Here is a 19,755-nt window from a genome sequence, read left to right on the forward strand (position 1 = left end):
TTCAGTTCTCAGAGGGACCTTAGCCTAAAGCATCCTTGGCTTAATTTCGATTACTGGTGTTTCCTAGTCTGTCTCCTTCCCTTATCGCCATTGACACTCCTGCACCAACCCCTGCCAGGTGACTTCTTTTTTTTTACACGAAAATGCCAGAAGAAATAGCTGAGGATGGACAAAGTGCAGTGTAGTCTCCAAACCAGTGGTTCTCAAACTTGAGGGGTCAAACTATATGCAAATGCGCAAAAAGTACGTGAGAAAAGCAAAGAATATGTTAAATATGTAATTCAGATGGTTATGGAAATCAGAAATCCTTTCTATTCCAAAAGGTTCTGATTGCCCTCCGAACTGGGGGAAGGGAGGGGCGTAGCATTCATACACTGGCTGTATGGGTATCTATTAGGATTTTGGAGGCTGGGGGTGCCCAGGCAGGACACACACCTTCCTCCATCCCACTGCCAGGACACTGGTCTTGTCTTCAGCCTAACCCGGCAGAAGTTTCCAGAACACTGTGAAAAGGGTTAGGGTGAAAAAAAGCTGCTTCCCAAACTGCATTCTGCACAAAAGAAGGCAACTTCAGTACATGACCATAACGTTTCTGAGCCCTGTGGGGAGAGGTGCTGCCTCTTTGAAAACTTTGGCCCAGAGATCCATGATGGGCAAATTTCCTGGTTTCCTGTACCAAGTGGGACGCTCGCAGCCACCTGGACACATGCATGGAGAGCCAGGGACAGGCCAGGGGAGGCCGGGAGTGAGCCTGGACCTTCCGTTCCTTCCGCTCTTGAAGACCAGCAGGGCTGTAATGACCAGCCAACTCGCCCGTGCTGGGAAAGCCAAGCTCCAGAAGGCCCCTAAGGCAGGCCCTCCAGGAGGCCACGGGTATGTTTGGCACTGGCTGGGCACCGGCAGGCAGTGTGCTCCTGGGCCTGACTTTGTGACAATTTCCACTTTTAACTCTACCAGACACCTCCTGCTGCAGTGAAAGCAGACGCCTTCGGGGGAACCCAGCCTGAGCCAGGCTGCGGGACTGAGGCCGTCAGGGCACTGTTCGTTCCCAGAGTCTCTCCCGAAGCAGCCATTGCCCTCTGGGGTTCTCTGTCTCGTAGCGGTCCTCCCCCGGGGATGCCAGGGGCTCCAGCGCAAAGAGCTCTGCGTCCCAGTCCGTGTCGTCCCCCGAGAAGTTGAAGAGGATCTGTCTGGAGCTCACCAGGCTGGAAGGGAGGAATGAGGCAAAGGGTTTAAGTCTGGCTTGGCTGGCCGCACGGAGAATGGATGCTCCGATTTACCATCCTGACGGAGCCCATTGGATGCTCGCCTAGTGCTGGGCCTCATGGAGGACAAAGCAGTATCATCATGGGGGCTGTGGGTGGACCTCAGCTGGACCTCAACGTGGCCCTGGAGGGGAAGGATGGGTGATGAGGGTTGAGTCCTGGTTTTAATATGTCCAGTACATAGTCCATTTTTATGGGAGGAAACTGCCATTTAGAAAACCCCTGAACCCATCAGAGTTGGACGGCTCTTGTAGAAACAGAGGAAGACAGGTGGACGAGCCGAGACAGGCCCTTCTGTTGTGAGAGGTGAGCTCCCTGCAGCATGGCCCATGGTGGCCAGATCAGGAGCACACATACTTCTCTGAAGGAGTAAGTCACAGGGATTTGGGGGTTAGAGATGGCAACTCGTCTTGGGAGAGGAGGATCTGTAGGAAGAGAGGCCAAGAGATGGTGGCAGGAGGGCCAGGAGGGGCCCAGTCAACGAGATGTTCTCCATCCGAGCCTGGCAATGCCTTTCTACAGCAGGGCCATCTAATTGGTTCCGTGCTACTTCCCTCATGGTGCTATGCCCTCCTCAACCCCAAAGTCTCATTAAAAATCTGCAGCACACAGTGTGTCAGTGGCACTTGGGGGAAAGAGTGAAAGAGGATGGACAGAGCATGAGAGCTAAGTGGGCCAGAAAGGGAGAGGCAGGTCCAGAGCTCAAGGTACAGTTAGGGGTGGGGACAGTGGTGAGCCAAGCTAGACTGTGAATATAAGACTATCAAAAAATGTTTTAAACTAAGACCTCCCTCCCCCCATACACAAAAGAATGATTTTTCCATGTAAGATGGGGGTTCAGGGCACCTAAGAAGCAACCCAAGAGTCTGGTGCACATGAGAGCATCTTGGTTATGCTATGTGACCTGAGCACTCACTCTTTTTTGCAGGCTTTGGGCTTAAATTTCAACGTGCTGAAGGCCCCTTCCACAGCCTTGGGCAGGTAAATGGGGTGCCTTTCGAGTCTCCTCTGAGTGCTGACGTCCCTGCGCTCCGTGCTCCTCCGGAACTGGCCAGCTGCCGTGTGCCCAGCAATGTCCTCTGAGCATCGGCGGGGCACCCGCAGGATCCAGTTGGAGTGCAGGCTGTGCTCCCGGGAGCTGGTGGCCACTGGAAGAGAGAAGCAGGGCCCCTGGGAAAGGAGGACTCGCCACGGGGGGCAGCAGAAGGCCACGGAGAGGACGGATCCAGCTAAGAACCCACAATACATCCATATGTAACACAGGAAATTCTTAGGAAGGCCCGGAGAGCCAAGCAAAGGGGATGATTCAACTCTGCAGTTATCGTTTGGGGAGACAGTGCACTAGCGTGTGTCCATTAAAGACAAGCACATAGCCCTATGTTTACTGCCTTGGAAAGATGCCCATGATGTATTGTAAATTGTTAAGTGAAAAGAGTGGATGAAAAATAGCAAAGAGATCTTGTTTTTGTTTAAAAAGAGTAACAAAGTGGGCCTGTGTGCATTTAAAGCCTTTTTGAAAGGACGTACACCAAACTGTTAACAGTGGTTATTAACTCAAGGTGGTAGAATTACAGGTCAAATTCTTTATTTTCTTCTTTATACTTTGGTGTACTGTTTGATTCATTTGATTTACAGTGAACATATGTTACTGTGGCTATCAGAGAGAAAACATGAAGTCATTTCCATTAAAAAATTATAACTGTGAAGATGACACTTGCGTCCTCAGTAGATTTCATTGTCCTTTTACCAATGTCTGGATTCCCCAGGCCCAACTCCGAAGGTGAGGGCTGTTCATTGTCAGGGGCTGCAGTGGGAGAGGGGGGCAGGCCAGTTACCCTGCAGGGTACAGTGAGCTTGGGGAGTGGGTATCTCCTTCCGTGAAACGCCACAGAACCCAGTGAGAACCGAAATCTCACAGACACATGTCCATCAGGGCTAGAAAAATAACAACACACCACAAGAATGTAATCTTTGAGCATTAAATAAAATATTTAATATTTAGTATTAAAAATTATTTAGTATTGGTACCAAAAGCTGTTGCCTCAATAACCAGGGGCCAGTAACTGCTAAATTAAATCATCATTAATTACACCATGAGGGGCAAGTCGAAGATGAAAGAAACTGACAGTTGAGTAATGGAATTTAAAAGTGGGCTCAACTCATGAATGTGGTTGAGTTATTTGCTCTCCATCAGGAGACAGCCAGTGACACACCTTGGCAAGGAGAAAAGCCTCACCCTCAGCCTTCACCTCACTCCCTCTCCAACAATCCAGACTGGGATTGAGCAAGCACCCCGGCCCTCTCCTGTCTACACATCCTAGCAGAGTGGTGGCCCATGAGGGCCATAGGGGGAGTGCTGGGGGGAGGGGTGCAGAGGGGTGACAAAGTGGGTGAAGGGTCAGAGTCGGGTCCAGTAGACAGGGCTGCCCAGGGCCAAGCTAGCTCAGGTAGGGTCACAAGCCCAATTTTTAAATATAATTTGTCTATTCCCTTTTCTTCTTCTTTTTTCAATTCTGGTAAAAGACACATAACATAGAAGTTACCATGTTGCCATCTTGTAGTGTACAGTTCAGTAGTGTTGAGTATAGTCACATCATTATGTGACAGATCTCCAGAACTTTTTCATCTTGCAAAACTGAAACTCTAAACAGACTTGTGGTTGCCAAGGGGGATGGAGTGGGGGAGGGATGGATTAGGAGTTTGGGGTTAGCAGATGCAAACTACTACATATAGAATGGATAGACAAGGTCCTACTGTATAGCACACGGAGCTATATTCAATAATGTGAGATAAAACAAATAGAAAAGAATATAAAAAGAATGTATACATATGTATAACTGAATCACTTTGCTGCACAGCAGAAATTAATACAACATTATAAATCAACTATATTTCAGTAAAAAATTAAATTAATTAAATTACATTAAATTAAAAAATCACAACAGCTGTTTAAAAAAAAAACAAACCTGAAACTCTATACCCATTTAACAACTCCCAACTCATCCCTTTCTTTAATTGTTGCCCTATTGCTTTCCCTCCTGGAGCCTTACAAAATTCCACTCCACCTCTACTGTGGAAAATGGACCACAGGGAAGGAGTTTTTGTCCAAATACAGCCTGAGGATTGAAGGGGTAGCCTGGAGTGGCAGCAGAGGCCGCAGTAACGACAAAAGCCAGGGCCCCAAGGAGTAGAGCAAGCTCAGGGCCAGGCTTTGGCTTGCAGATGTGAGTTTCCGTTTAATCAGAGAAAGTCCACCCCAGAGACCCCACTCCACCCACCTCCTGCCACCGGAATGGCACTCACCATCGAAGTCCACATCTTCGTTCTGTGGGTCAACCTCAGCAGCCCGCGGCCGCTTCTCCGTATCCAGCTCTGCCATGATGGAGTCAAAGAAGGCGATGGCCTCCGCCGCATCCGCGCTGAACTGTGAGGCCTTCTTGGGCGTTGCTTTCTGCTAGAGATGAAGGGCAGAGAGGAGAAAGCAGAGCTGCCTGAGCCAGCCTTAGGGCACCCACACACAAGTGACATGGAAAAAGACCACATGTTGCTGAAACTAAACCAATGTGAAGTTATGAATTTGCAGGTAAATTTGAATAAGTGCCCTTGAAAGGAAGGTAGATACTCCAGATCTGCACTTGCTGTAGGTCAATGGATTTCGGATTATCTCCAGGATGGGGAGTGAAAGGGTGGGTAGATCTGCCTCTGTCTCGGTCAGGGACTGTTATTGACTATTAGGCAAAATAATTTGTCTTTCTTTGGCCTGTTGCCTGCTGATAAACCCAGTTAGGAGATTGTACAGTTCCTTAGGTAGCCGATGAGATGCTCACAGCAGGAAAGAGGGGACGAGATATGTTGAAAATAAAATATTCCAGAAGAGTTTTCAGTACCTAAAGTGGCCAAATTGCGGTTCAATCATGGAATAAATTGAAGACAGATTGGTGTGATTGTTTGAACAGTGTAAGGAATAATATTGGGTTGGCCAAAAAGTTTGTTCAGGTTTTTCCATAACGTCTTTAAAGTAGTTTAAAAAAAAATCTACAGAAAGCGTAACTAGGTTCCAGGTTCTGTCCTGACTCATTCTTCATGACGCTATCATCACCATCATCATCACCATCATCACCATCATCACCATCATCACCATCATCATCATCACCATCATCATCATCATCACCATCATCATCATCATCATCATCATTCTCTTCACAACAGCCCACAGTCAGTCACCAGTGACCGGCATCACGGAAGTTCAAGCACCATGGTGGACTTCAATGGAGAACTCATGATGTAGGCACAGAATCAGTATGTGAACTAATAAAAAGCTCCCTGAAGAATTTAGGAAATAAGAGAACTCAGGGAGAAAAAAGAAAGACAATATGTGTTAACCTGGGCTATTTGGACCAAATGTAGAGTTCTTTTATTTTTTGTGTGCACTTTGAAAGTGGGATGGTATTAAAAATGAAAGTGATTTAATTGCAGATTTGCATGTTAGGAAACTAAAGGATGACATCTTTATATATGCATAAGATTTTGGTAAAATGTATGCATTTTGTACCACTAGGAAACATTCGTACCACTAGGAAGCCACGCGGCTTGCAGGATCTCAGTTCCCTGGACCAGGGATCGAACCCGTGCCCCCAGCAGTGGAAGCACAGAGTCCTAACCACTGGACCACCAGGGAATTCCCAGGAAACATTTTTAAATAGAGGATTTTTTCCTTTTATATTTGTAAGGAGCATTCTTGGAGAAAAAATTTGGAGAGCCACAACATACACTGAACCTTTTCTGTTAAAAGTGGAAAACTATTCACATGTAGTTATCTCATCCCCTTCAAAGAGCCCACTAAAATGAAAGTGGGCAGGGGGAAAGATGAAACCCAGTGTCAAAGAGAACAAGAGAGAGGTCATCAGTGAGAGAGACTTCCAAGAGCTCCTGCCAGATGCAAAGCAGTTGAAGCAGGGGAATTGATGTAACAAAGCAGAGGGACCCCCCTCCCAGAGAACCATGGGTGGTTGAAGCAGCTCAGAAGGGGGACAGTTTGACCCTTGGAACCAGAAATGCTCCAGACTTGGCAACACCAGGCACACCAAGGGTTGGAATGAAAAACCGAGGGGCTGGTTGAAAGTCTGTATGAGCACAGAAGCCTGGGCCACCAGCATCCTTCCTGCAGGCAGATAACAGGAAAGCTCATATCTAGAGGCAGGTCCATATGCTTTTATCCTCCCCGTGTTTTCTCTTGCTGTCCCTCTGCCTTGAATGCCTTATCTGGCCAACTCCTATCCAACCATCAAGGTGTGTCTGAGACAGCTCTTTCTCCAGGAAGACCACCCTCTCCTGGGCTGTTTCCCTCCTCCAGGCTCCATGGTCCTCAGTACCTAATCTAATTCTACGATGGCACATATTATTTTAGAGAATTTTTTGTGAAGTGGAAGAGAGAGAAACAAAGAATCGAGAAAACCACATGATCTGAACTGAGCCCCAAAGGAAGGTTGAATATTGTTTAATAGAAATGCAAGGTCTGTAGGTTTTCCCATCTCAAAAACCATCTCCACATGCAAGGGATATCACTAAGTCCCTAGTAGCAACTGCCATCAGTGTTTGGCTGAATGCAAGAGTCTCAACCTTGCTCATGGGCACCATATTCTTTTCCATCTGGGTCACCCTACAATTTCATCTAAGCTGTTCATTCCTCAGTGTCCCCAGGAAGTAGACTTTGGCCAGAAGCTCAGAGCAGCCTGGATCCATTGCCTTCATTTATTAAAAGGCTTAAAAGAGAGTCAACTTTGGTGTCTTAACTATTAAAGGCTAAGAAAACAGCAATGAGCACACTGCCAGTAGTTAGGTTAACACAAGCCCTTGACTGTGGCCTCTTGTGAATATCCCCCATCTCCTCAAGAATTATCCTCTAAGGATAATATTTACAAAATAAAAAAATAAATTACCAGCATATACATCACCACCTCAGCCATTGTACTCTCTGTCCATCAAAACTAATGGACAAAGACCCTTTCAGCTGCACATTTCGTTGGTTATCCCAAATATTCAAACATGTTTCTTGTTTGCAAAATTTCAAGCTTGGGGACACAACACTCCCGCACAGCTCACCCTCTCTGCTGTGCTTAGCAGTGGTTGCCTTCCTGGGCACAGCCACAGACACTGACAGATAAGCTCCTTGGCCAGCACTTAAAAGTCTGCTCTTTGGGGCCGCACATCCGGGGCTCTGCTGGACCATTCAGTACATTATCACCGTTATAAAGCTGGTTTCTGTTAAGAGAGCTTTTGGATCCTGGTGTGGCTGGAGAGTGAGACATTGGTGATATTATTTGTGTGACCAAGTCTCATCCCCAAAGAGATTTCCCCAACTTGCCTCAATTACCTTCATCAGTTTCACCCAAGCCCTTCATGGAATGAGGGAGGAACATAAATAAATGAAAATGAATAAACAATTGCTTTCCTTCCTTCCTTAGCTCTGCCTTCCTTCCCTGCAAATGAAAGCACCACCCCTTGAAGGAGTCTGGGGACCCGGTTGGGGGGGGATGATGGTTATGAGGGGTTATGACTCCCCCTCATCTCTGTCCGGGCGGTTCTCACAGTGGAGGCCAATCCCAGCTGGAGGTTGGACCCTCATTGGATGCTCTTAAAGAATCTCTACACTGGCCCTTTCCCAGATCAATTAATTTAGATAACCAGGTGATTCTAATACAGAGCAGTTGAGACCCTCTTCTCTCTAAGGATCCAGGCATAGGGAAGGGAGCAAGAGGGCCCATGCTCCCCACCTCGGGGTCTGGTTTAGGTTGAAAACCTTAAATACCAGTCTCACGCCCTGAATTTGCAAGAGCAGTCAGGAGTGTCTCCATGAAGACAAGGACGCAAGGGACAGGACCCAAGGGGATAGGACACAGGTCAATGAAGAAAGAGGACAAAACGCCTGGATTACAGGGCCCGGACCCTTATGTCCCTGTGTATTTCCCATTGCTCCGCACATAGAGACCAGGTAAAGGGACCCCACCCCCCCTCTGCCCCATCCCCTCACTAGCTACAGGTATGAGGGCATCCCACTCATAGGCATGCACCTACCTTTCCCACCCAGTTCCCAAACGTGACCTAAATCACCTCCTGGCTTGGGGTGGGGGGAGGGCAATTTCCTCCGTTTGTATTCATGCAGTTTTGTTTGCATCCTGGGTGTAATGTTTGGTATTCATCTCTGCTAGTCTTCATTTTGACTAGACAGCAAGTTTTTTGTTTCTCTCTCCATCATTTCTTTTTGAAAACACAAGCAAATGTGTATTAACCCACTCTTTAAAAAAACAAAAGGTAGCATACAATATCCCCCTGTGAATTGCTTTCTTCACTTGGTGTATCCTAAGAATAACTTCACAGCAGTAGAGATCCTCCTCTTCCCTTTGAATAGCTGCACAATTCTCCACTATACAGACACACTGTAGGAATGAACTACAGTCCCCTATTGTTAGAGCTTCGGGTTGTTTGAAATCTTTTGCTGTTACAATTAGTGCTTACACATACATCATTTTGCATTTTGCCAATAATACCCTAGTATAGGCTTCTAATTGTAAATATTCAGCTCGCTTTACAGAGAGAACGGTAAGCATCAAGTGATCTGGCAGGTCAGTTAAGTAAGATTCGGTTAACAAATCTCCTATTGTACTTTATAAAGTATACTTTTAAATGTCTCCAAATGAATTTTGTGATGATTTATCTGAGTACCAATGAAACTGTGGGTAATCATCAGTTAAATCCATTTCACCTGTAACCTGTCTTCCCACATCAAGGTTGTTTTAATTGTTGCTACAAGACTTGCCTGTCCTCCAAGAAGCATGGAGGCTAAACAAGGTGTTTGCCTGAGTTGTTTTCCAGAAACTTGGCATCACCTGTGTCTAGTTGGAGCTGAGCCAGTTAAGGCTGGAAAGGACTACCAACCCTCCAACCGGGCATGCGCGAGTGTTTGCTCGGTGACATTTTGACATCAGAGGGCTGAGAACTCCACCCTCAGATGGTGCTAGGCGCCTCCATTTCTGGACGTGCAGAGGCCTGTAGGCTAGTTACACCTGCACAGAACGACAATTACCCCACCCTTTCCTTAGTTCCCCACACCCCAGACCGCCCTGCTTCTTTACCTCATAGATACCTGAGCGTCTTGCCTTCCAGGAGGTGGATTTGAATTTGTTCTCCTGTCTCCTCGTTTGGCTGCCTTGTGAATAAACCCTTTCTTTGCTGCAAATCTCGGCATCTCAGAGTCCGGGCTTGCTGTGAATCAGGCAAACAAGCCTGGTTTGGTGACACCAAGGCTAATCTACAAGTCCAGGCTCCCTGGACCTTTTCAAGTCCTAGTTTAAACTCAGGCTGATTCTGGCTTTTCCTGCCTTTCCCGCAGCTTCCATGGGCCTTTCTGGCCTCTACTATGACCTTCTCTTGGTCTCCAGCCAAGGCACAAGAGCTGCACAACTGAGGCTCAGGGTTCAGGGCTCAGGCTAACATCACAGAAAATCTACTTTACAAAGCAGGGGCTGCACAAAATGGGGCGTCAGTCATCAACACCCCTGGGTGAGACCCAAATGGTTCTCCCTCTCTGAACTCAGAACTCTAAATAAAAGTGGACTGCCTCGCCCCGCCACCCCCCGATCTTGACTTTTTCCTAGCCCAGAACTGAACTACTTTGGAAAGGCTGCGTGTAACGCAGGCTGCTTCCTGTGGCCCCTGCTCAGGCCTGGGTTTCGCAGGGCTCATGTTCCTTCGCCAGCAGCGCTTCCGCAGCCCCAGGGGAAGGCGCTTTCTCTGAAAGCCATCTGTACTGCATTGCCGACTCCCCTTTAACCTTCAGTGGCCTTAAGGTTATCATTTTCCAAGCCTCCCCGTCCCACCCCCTCACAACAGGCCTGGGTCTTGGATTACTTTCCCCAGATAGAACGCTTGCATCTTTCCAAACCAAGCTCCACGGTATTTCTCATTTTAATTTTTGAGTCCCCCAAGGCAATTTATTTTTCTGCATTTCGTATCACCTCCCATCCTGCCCGGTTTCACCTGCCCTTGGGGTACTTGAGCTTCTCCAATCTGTTTACTTTCTTCTGGGATCTGTCAGTATTTGTCTGCAAGAGATCTGGATGCTACAAAATGAACTTCCAGTTGTAAACAGAAATATTGTGTCAGAGGTTAGGGTAGGGGGACATTCTAAACCCACCCAACATCAAGAGGACCACCACTAAACATCTAGCCTCTTCCTCCCCTCTTCTTCCTGGAGTCACTCCCCCCGCCCCCACCTCTTCAGAGGGCCAACTCACAAGGCACCTCCTTTCCGAAGCTTTCACTCATTGCAGCAGACAGACCCACACACATCTTTTCTATGCTCATATTCTGCCTTGTGTGGACAGCAACGTTGTATTATACCCTCAGAGCCCCACACTAGACCCGTGATCCTTAACCTCGTCTATGAAATAGCTTTGGCAAATAGCACTCACAGATAAGACTGTCTTTGGATAGACGCTCACTGCCAACCACTACCTACATGAGACAAGTTGTCGGATATACCCAACTTCCAACATTCTTGTTGTAATTCTACGTGTTTCTCTTCCAACACACCAGTGTGGTTCAGGCAATGATGCTGAGAGTTGCAGCTTCAGATTATGGGCTGCATCAGGGCAGGCGGACTGTCTTTCCATCTATGAATGTGGAACACCCATTTCAATGCCTGACACGGAATAATTTTTTGAATTAATGAATGTATGCTATATACATGCCATTATCATATGTTTATATTCTCCAACCAGTTTGCATGTTGCTAATGTATATTGTTGGATTTAACTTAGCAAATTTTGAGAACTCTGTACTCCTTATTTTTATGGAGTCTTATAATACTGTCTTGAGCTAATCGTACCTGGAAATCAAACTGTCAGTTCATTGTGATGAAATTTCCAGGATCAAATGTGGGACTGGTCTGGATTGGAGAGATCATTTTCCCTTGGATCATTCAGCTGGGTGAAATGAAATGCAAAACAGCTCAAATTTATCCACAAGCAATTTAATGTCCTCAAAAGAAGCTTTTCAGGATACACCTTAAAAGCTCTAATACATCCTCTTTCCTTCTGCCATCCTTGAAATGGCTATTCAAGATCAAGTCCAAAGCAATACTTATCTTATCCTTTTTTTTTTTTTTTTTTTGGCTGTGCCAGGTCTTAGTTGCGGCACGTGGGATCTTCTTTGTGGCATGTGGACTTCTTAGTTGCAGCATGCATGCGGGATCTAGTTCCCTGACCAGGGATTGAACCTGGGCCCCCTGCATTGGGAGTGCAGAGTCTTAGCCACTGGACCACCAGGGAAGTCCCATCTTATCCCTTTTATATTACATCACCTAAGGAAATGTGTACCCATCATTGAATAGGGGTTTGTGATAAAAGAATAGGAGCTTAAGAAATGAGAACTGTAAATCTGAGAAACAAACAACTTGGGAAAAGGTATAGTCACTGAAATTTAAATACATATGTACACATACCCACATCCAAATTTTCAATAGATACGCTAATGGTAGACTTGTCAGAGCTGAAGGAAAAAAATAGTGATATAGACAATAGAGCTGAGAAAATCAGCCCAAAGAGATAAAAAGAAAGGACGAGGTTTGTCACAAACTGTAGTATAACTAAACTTGGGAATTACCTCTCATAGCTAAACATTACAATCATTTTGGAATCGTAGCTGCACGTCTTTTGTCTTTAGTATTAGAGGTTTCAGACTCACAGTCTGAGGCTTAGTCTTTTTTCTCCCGCTTTATAATCTGAAGGCCATTGTTTCCTTTGCTAGGACCTGGTAACTCCTCCCCTTAAATGTCACCTAAATGACCATTTCACTTTAGTTCAACACTAAGTGAAGGTTTTTTGCTCATATTTATCAAACTGTTCGAAGCCTAACTAATAGAACTGAATTAATATGCTTGAAACATAGTATAAAAATCTTCACGCCCGATACGTGAAACATCACAATCCAACGAGAGAAGGGGTGGATTTGTCCATAAATGGTGTTGAAACTTTGCTATTTGGGAAAATTTCAAGTTGGATTCTCACATCCCACTACATGTAAAAATAAATTGCTGAATAGATAAGAGGGTTGGGTTTTTTTAAATGGAACTATAAAAAAAGGAGAAAACTGGCAAATATGCAACTGACCTTGAGCCATAGAAGGACTTTCTAAGCAGGAAGCAACGAAGTATCAAAGACAACAGTTGACATATTTGACTACATAAAAATCAATAGTATTTGTAATGATAAAATTGTACTCTTAAGTAAAATTAAAAGATACATAACTTTGAGAAAATATTTTTAACACACGTGGCAGACAATGTACTCACATCCTTAATATGAGTCCAGATAAATAAATAAAAATATTTAGTAGAGCCAAAAAATGTATAAAGACATGAACGGGCAATCCATTAAACAAGAAGTACACATTGGTTTGATAAAATAAAAGGGTCATTCTTTGCTTAAGCAATAATCCAAAAAAAGTACATAAAACAAAGCAGTTAATCTATTATTATCAGTAAACTTTAAAAATTAATGACACTACTTGGTGCTGATAAAATGCAATAAGAAGGGCTTTCTAACTCACTGTTGATAAAAGTGTAAATTATAAAATATTTCTGGAAAACAATATGTAAAAGAATCTTTAAAAATGAATGGCCTTTCACCTTTGACCCATTAATCACTCTTTTAGGAATCACTGCTTAAAAATGCCTTATAGACAGAGTAAGATGAATTTATTTACAATGTTTAACAATTGTTTAAAGAATGTGAGTTGTTATATTTTTTGCCATTAATACTTTCAGTTTTCAAAAACTAGTTAATGAGATAGAAAAGAACTCACAATATAAATTATAAAAAAGTATATGGTATGAGCCAAATTTAGTAAATTTATACATATACACACTTTAGGGTTGCCAAATTTAGCAAATAAAAATATAGAATGGCAGTTAAATTTCAATTTTATATAAACAGTGAATAAATTTTTAGTATAAATGGACACCAAATATTATATGGACATAATTATACTACAAAAATCCATCGTTTATCTGAAATCCAAATTTAAATAGGCATCCTTTATTTTACCTGGCAGCCCTAATATACATATCTGCAACTATACAAGAAATAAATGATTGAAAGAAAATATACTTAAATATTTTATAGTGATTGTCTCTGGATGATAGGAGATAGGATTCTAGATCATTTTTATTTTCTTCCTTACACTTTTCTGTGTTATAAATTTCATTTAATGAGCAAATATAACTTAATAATCGGAAACAAATGTTTACCTAAAAATGTGTCTTTTTGATGGTAAACTCTGATCCATTACATGTGGGATGTTTTAATTATTAGGATCATTCCATATGAATGTCCCCAAACTATATTCTACTCCATTAAAAACAAGATAATTTTCCACTCACTGAAAACCACAGACCTATTACTTTTCCAGGTCTTCCATCAAACTTTGTAAAGTTCCATTCTTAAATTACAATTGGAGCTTCTCGGGTTATTAGTTTATTGAGCATCTACTATATGCCTGGAGCTGCACTAGAGGTTGGAGATAAAAAAAGAAGTAAGACATGGTGGCCCCACTCAATGAGCTCACGGCCAGTAGCAGACACAGCAAATGAACAGACAATTACGGTGCTATGTGCTGACTGCTGGGTGCTGGGTGCTGAGTGCTGAGATAAGGGTCAGACCCAGAGAGGGAGGACATCCACTGCATTAGATTGTGGACATGAGAAATGGCTTCCTGGGGCAGTGCTTTCTCTGCTCTCTTAAAAGACAAGAAGTTAGCCAGGTGGGCGGGGTGTGGTAGAGAGGAAAAACGGAGGCCGAAGTACTGTATTGTTTCTAGGCTGAGCAAACGGCACATGTCTGGAAGGTAGATTGGGGAATATAGTTACCTGTCTTGTGGTCTGACTGAGAGGGGCTGCAGGAATTGGATGCTCTGTTATCAATGATTATTTTACTGTCTGCCATCTTCTGGAGAGTGCTGCCAAGCATAATAGAATAGTCTTTGCAGCTCATACTGAATGTTCACTGCCCTTCAACTCTGCTAACCAGATACAGGCCAAGTGATAGAGACCTCCAGTAACTGATGCTCACAGAAAACCTGCACTTTAATATCACTGTGTTTGTAGAAAGTCCCCCCAACAGATCTGAAAAATTAATCCCAGTGGTGTGGAACCGATTCAGAACCTTCTTCCCATTGCATATGCAATTTATATATGGATGATTTGGAATCTTTTTAGATGAATTGGATTCAGATCTTTCTACCATAGAGGAGAAAAAGAAATCTATTTGCTGTTGACTTGGTCTTATTTCATGAACCAGGATTGAATGGCCAATGATAGAAAATTGATTCTGAAAGCTAACTATTATCAGAACAAAACTACTTGAAATAAAAATCAATCACTTTTGGCAGGCATTCTCCAGAATTCCACTGGTTCTGTTTAAATCATTCCTGTAGCAGGTGAATTTCTTTAGTTGGAGCAGGGTGGGAGGGGGGTTGGTGCTGGGAGGGGTGTGCATTTTGCAGCTGGTTCATCCAGGCAGACATATGGGGGATCGAAGCTGTTCAGATCTATATGCTTCACAGGTGAATTAATGAAATTTCTTCTGGCTGTGGTGGGTGACCAGGAACCCTGGCTTTGGAAAATGTCAGCCCAAATCTTCTGGGTAGCGTTCCCTGGGGCACTGCAGCCAACCCCAAACAGCCTCTCCGGCAGCACAGACACCGTGGTCCACCCAGGTCCACTTAGGTGGCCCAGTTCTCACAGAGGGATGCTGGCTGTTTACCTGTACATCTGGCTCTAAACCCGTGGGGAGCTGTCCTCAGTGAGGACCCCAAATGCTGATGAGCACTCCGGGCAAAGTCACAGCATAATCTCCAACTTTTCCTCCTCACCTCCCATCAAAGCCCAAGCTCATGGACCGTAAAAAGGAAGGAAGTTCTGACACAGGCTACAACATGGATGAACCTTGAAAACATTATGCTAAGAGAAAGAAGCCAGTCACAGTACGACAGATACTGTATGATTCCAATTATATGAGGTTCCTAGAATAGCCAAATTCATAGAGACAGAAAGTAGAATACAGGTTTCCAGAAGTTGGGGGAAGGGGAAATGGGGAGTCACTGTTTTCTGTCTAGGATGATGAGAAAGTTCTGGGAATGGATGTAGTGGGCTACACAGCACTGTCTTTAATGTCAGTGAATTGTACACTTAAAAAATGGTTCAAATGGTAAATTTTAAACTTTTTATGAGTATTTTACTTAAAGAGGATATTATATTTTAAGAAATAAAAGATCATTGTCAAACCTTTTATACAAACACTCTCCTGATTCCTAAATGAAGTGTTTTTAGAGCCTCCGTGACCTCTTAAGGAATTCATTTTCTAGTGTTCTACTAATATACTTTCAAAAAGTGTTCTAAAAATATATTAATTAGGGCTTAATAGACTTTTGGATGAATTGTTATGGGTTTATATAAATGATCATTTGGAAGAGCTCACAGAAAGCTCTGATGTAAAGAACTCTGATTATTGTCTGGCACTTAACCATATGAAAGGTGTCCAGCGTTACACATTTTTCTTTAAAAGAAATTTATATAGGGTTTCCCTGGTGGCGCAGTGGTTGGGAATCCATCTGCCAATGCAGGGGACACGGGTTGGAGCCCTGGTCCAGGAAGATCCCACAGGCTGTGGAGCAACTAAGCCCATGCACCACAACTACTGAGCCTACGCTCTAGAGCCCTTGAGCCCATGTGCCACAACTACTGAAGCCTGCGCACCTAGAGCCCGTGCTCCGCAACAAGACAAACTACCACAATGAGAAGCCCGCGCACTGCAACGAAGAGTAGTCCCTACTTGCCGCAACTAGAGAAAGCCCGTGCGCAGCAACAAAGATGCAACGCAGCCAAAAATGAATAAATAAATAAATTTATTAAAAAAAACAAGGTCACTTTCTGAGTACTGAGTGTTAGGACTTAAATATAGGATTTGGGGGAGACAAGATTCAGCACATAACAGGGGGTCAAGGGAAAAGAACAGAGTTTGCCCTAAATCTGAACATCAGCAAGTGTTTTCTACCAATGCAGGAAGGTGATGACATTCCTGAAGCAAGGGCCCCTCCGGATTCCCTGCCCCTGCCATACACAGAGAGCCAGGAAGGCCACCTTGCTAGCCACGGAGACCTCACCCACCGTTTCTCAGGCACGCCCAGCAGACAGCTCTTTCTTTGGGAGCAGTAGGGAAGGAGAGCAGCTTGTCTCCAGGCTCCTATACACCTCCTGCACCATACATTTCAGAGCAGTGAACACTGGACTACCTAGTACGTGCCAGGTCCTGTCACAGGCCGGATCTTGCTTCCTCCTCACAAGGTATATTCTTATTTCCGTTTGTATGCTCCAGAAATAGAGGCCCAGAGAGAGAAACTTAACCTGACAAAGGCACACAGCTGCTAAATACAGACCTAAAATTCAGGCCTTGATCTGACTTACTTCAAAGCCATTTTAAAACTCTTTCCTGACTTATTTCACTAAGCATAATATTTTCTAGGTCCATCCACATTGTTGCAAATGGCAGTATTTCATTCTTTTTTATGGCTGAGTAATATTCCATTATATATGTCTCACATCTTCTTTATCCATTCATCTGCTGATGGACACTTAGGTTGCTTCCATGTCTTGGCTATTGTAAATAATGCTGCTGTGAACAATGGTGTGCATGTATCTTTTCGAATTAGTGTTTTCGTGTTTTTCAGATATCTGCCCAGGAGTCGGCTTGTTGGATCACATGGTAGTTCTATTTTTAGTTTTTTTAGGAACCTCCATACTGTTTTCCATAGTGGCTGCACCAATTTACATTCCTACCAATGGTGTAGGAGGGGTCCCTTTTCTCCTAGAGAATACCACACTTAGTGAAATAAATCAGACAAAGAAAGACAAATACTATATGCTATCACTTATGTGTGGAATCTAAAAAATAATACAAATGAACGTATATGCTAAACAGAAACATACTCACAGATATAGAAAACAAATTTTGGTTACCAAAGGGGAGAGGGAAGAGGGGAGGGACAAATTAGGGGTATGAGATTAACAAACTACTATACATAAAATGGATAAGCAACAAGGATTTACTGTGTAGCACAGGGAATTATACCCATTATCTCGTGATAACCTATAATGGGATATAATCTGCAAAAATACCGAATCACTATAGTGTATACCTGAAACAAACACAATATTGTAAATCAACTATACTTCAAATAAGAACAAACAAACATAAAACCTCTCTCCTGGTTACACCGTGGCAAGAGACATCTCCCGAGGAAATCCCTGCACTGCATCATGACTGGACCCTCTTCACAGCCATCCCTACAGGGCCAGAGCTGGTGTTCTACCTCTAACCCCTCCCTCTGTCTTCAGATGCTGAACTAGGATTGGAGCTGAGAGGAAGAGCGCTAGGTTCTACCAAGAAAGGACTCCATTTTGCAGGAAAATGTAGTGCCTGGTGGGAATCTAACCAGAACCAAGGACCCCAGGATGCTCAAGCTGGAAGTCCAGAAATCACGGCAACCCCTCTGTCATCGGAGGTGGCCCCGAAGGAGGGGGGGCTGGCCCACAAATCCGCAGCTGGTTGGCCACAGAGGCAGTACTGGAACCTAAGAGTAAGACACTTTGTATTGGCCCCAACACTGCCCTACTTCTGGAGTTCAAATGGTTATTTAAACTGCTCCCACCTGGGATAAAATGCAGACAGTTGAAACCAGTTGGGTGAGACCAAGCCCTAGAGATCTGGTAACAGGCCAGTAGGTCACTCAGTGTAAATGGGACTTGCAGGCCTGCAGGACACTCTGGGGTGGGAGGGGGGGGCATTGTTGGGCCACACAGGCCTGCTCTGAACACCTTAGAGCCCAGTCACCAGGAGAACAATCGATGGCAATTTAAAATAGCCTCAAACTTCATTTTTTTTTTTAATTGAGGAAACAAAGGAATAAGTAACAGTGAGTCGGGGATCTTAGCAAAATCAGGTCACTGAGGCTCAGCTTGCTCTTCTGCGATACAGAGGGACTTTCTCCCCCCTTCCCTTCTGGCATTATTCATTATTGGAATTATCTCAAGAAAAGGTAATGTGTACAAACACTGTAATAAGTATGAGATAAATGCAGGTTCTTTCTTTCACTAATTTCCTGCTTGGTCTGCCTGGGCTGGAAGCCTCCAGTGCCCAACAAAGTTGTCATTCAGTTTCCTTCGAGTCACAGACTCTCTCTGAGGCTGTGCCCGAGTCCCCCCAATACTCGGGCTCACGGAACAGACAGAGCAAATCCTCCAAATGTTCACTTTTCACTGGGATTTTTAGATGTGATGGTAATAATAAAAATAACAAAAACTTGTTGGGAAGTCACATGCTGTCACTCAAACATCATACAAGCATTCTCTCACCCAGGAAGTGGGCAGTAAGTGACAGATGTACCCTGCACACCGTCTGTCTGACACCAAGCCCGAGTCCTCCCCACAGGCTGCTCTGTGGATGCCGGAAGCTGCTCCTCCCCGTGGTCTCCACGTGAAAACTCAGCATGGGACCGGCCATCCTTCCCAGGCTGGCGAGATGGCAGTGGAGAGTCTCTGAGGTGGATGGAGCTGTCAGCCAGAAGGTGCAGATTAATTAAGCTGCGCGTGGATGATCCAGGGCTCCAACCCGCGTCAGAGGCTCTCGGAAAAGCGCTCATGTCAATGGTACTTCTCGGCGGCGGCACTCACCTTTATTTCTTTGGAGGCGGACTTCTTTCCTCCCCTGGAGGACTTCGAGGAGGTGGAGGAGATGCCCGGGGCGCGGCTGGGCTTCAGGTCACTGAGGCTGCTAAGGTACTTTTTGCGCAATGCCAGCAGCTCCTGTAAGTAATGCAGGCAGTCCTGGGTGCGCGAGTACATCCACGCCCGGTCCCCCTCCTGCTGCAGGTAGTACAGGCCGGTGTCCATACTGCTGGCGCTTTTGTATTTCTTTAAAGACTCGCTGAACTTCTCGCCGTGGTCCCCGACCACGTACATGGAGCTGCTGCGGATCAGCCTCACCGGGGGGCTGGCGCAGTCGTAGTAAGGGCTCTCCACCACCTCCGCCTTCCTCTGCGGGCCGGAGTGAAAGATGGAGTGGAGCTTTCTGAGCATGGTGCTCGGTTTCTCTCTGTGGGTGCCTTCCAGCTGCCTGCGCAGCGCCACTTGATCTAGCTGGGGGCCCAGGAGCCAACGTGCAGGCCTCCTGCCATCTGTCTTCCCGGAGGCCTCTGATTCTTGGAATCCCAGCGAGTGTGGGCTTGGTCAGGCGGGCGACCCGGGCATCTCTCATCGGGGGGGGGGGGCTTACATCCAATAACCAAAATGCCATAAACCACCTGAGGACGTGAGGGAGTGCGCTGTGAGCTTAAAAGCAAGCTCCCTGGCTGGCTTTATGCACCATTTGGTGCGCAT

The 19,755-nt window shown here is 45.0% G+C and overlaps 1 protein-coding gene and 1 non-coding gene across 2 annotated transcripts; both read right to left on the reverse strand.

Annotated features, from left to right (window-relative positions):
- Positions 1–1,030: 1,030 nt before the first annotated feature.
- On the reverse strand, positions 1,031–19,455 carry C18H13orf42 (chromosome 18 C13orf42 homolog). The gene is made up of 4 exons (XM_028161728.2): positions 19,051–19,455; positions 4,569–4,716; positions 2,182–2,413; positions 1,031–1,205 (listed from the first exon to the last, which is right to left on the reverse strand). Exons 1-4 carry the CDS (start codon positions 19,453–19,455, stop codon positions 1,031–1,033), a joined length of 960 nt encoding a protein of 319 aa, XP_028017529.2.
- On the reverse strand, positions 11,521–11,593 carry TRNAG-CCC (transfer RNA glycine (anticodon CCC)). Its single transcript has one exon. It is a non-coding gene; the product is annotated as a tRNA-Gly (tRNA).
- Positions 19,456–19,755: the final 300 nt, after the last annotated feature.

The sequence above is a fragment of the Balaenoptera acutorostrata genome, chromosome 18 (assembly GCF_949987535.1).
Source record: "Balaenoptera acutorostrata chromosome 18, mBalAcu1.1, whole genome shotgun sequence".
Classification (NCBI taxonomy): Eukaryota; Metazoa; Chordata; class Mammalia; order Artiodactyla; family Balaenopteridae; genus Balaenoptera; species Balaenoptera acutorostrata.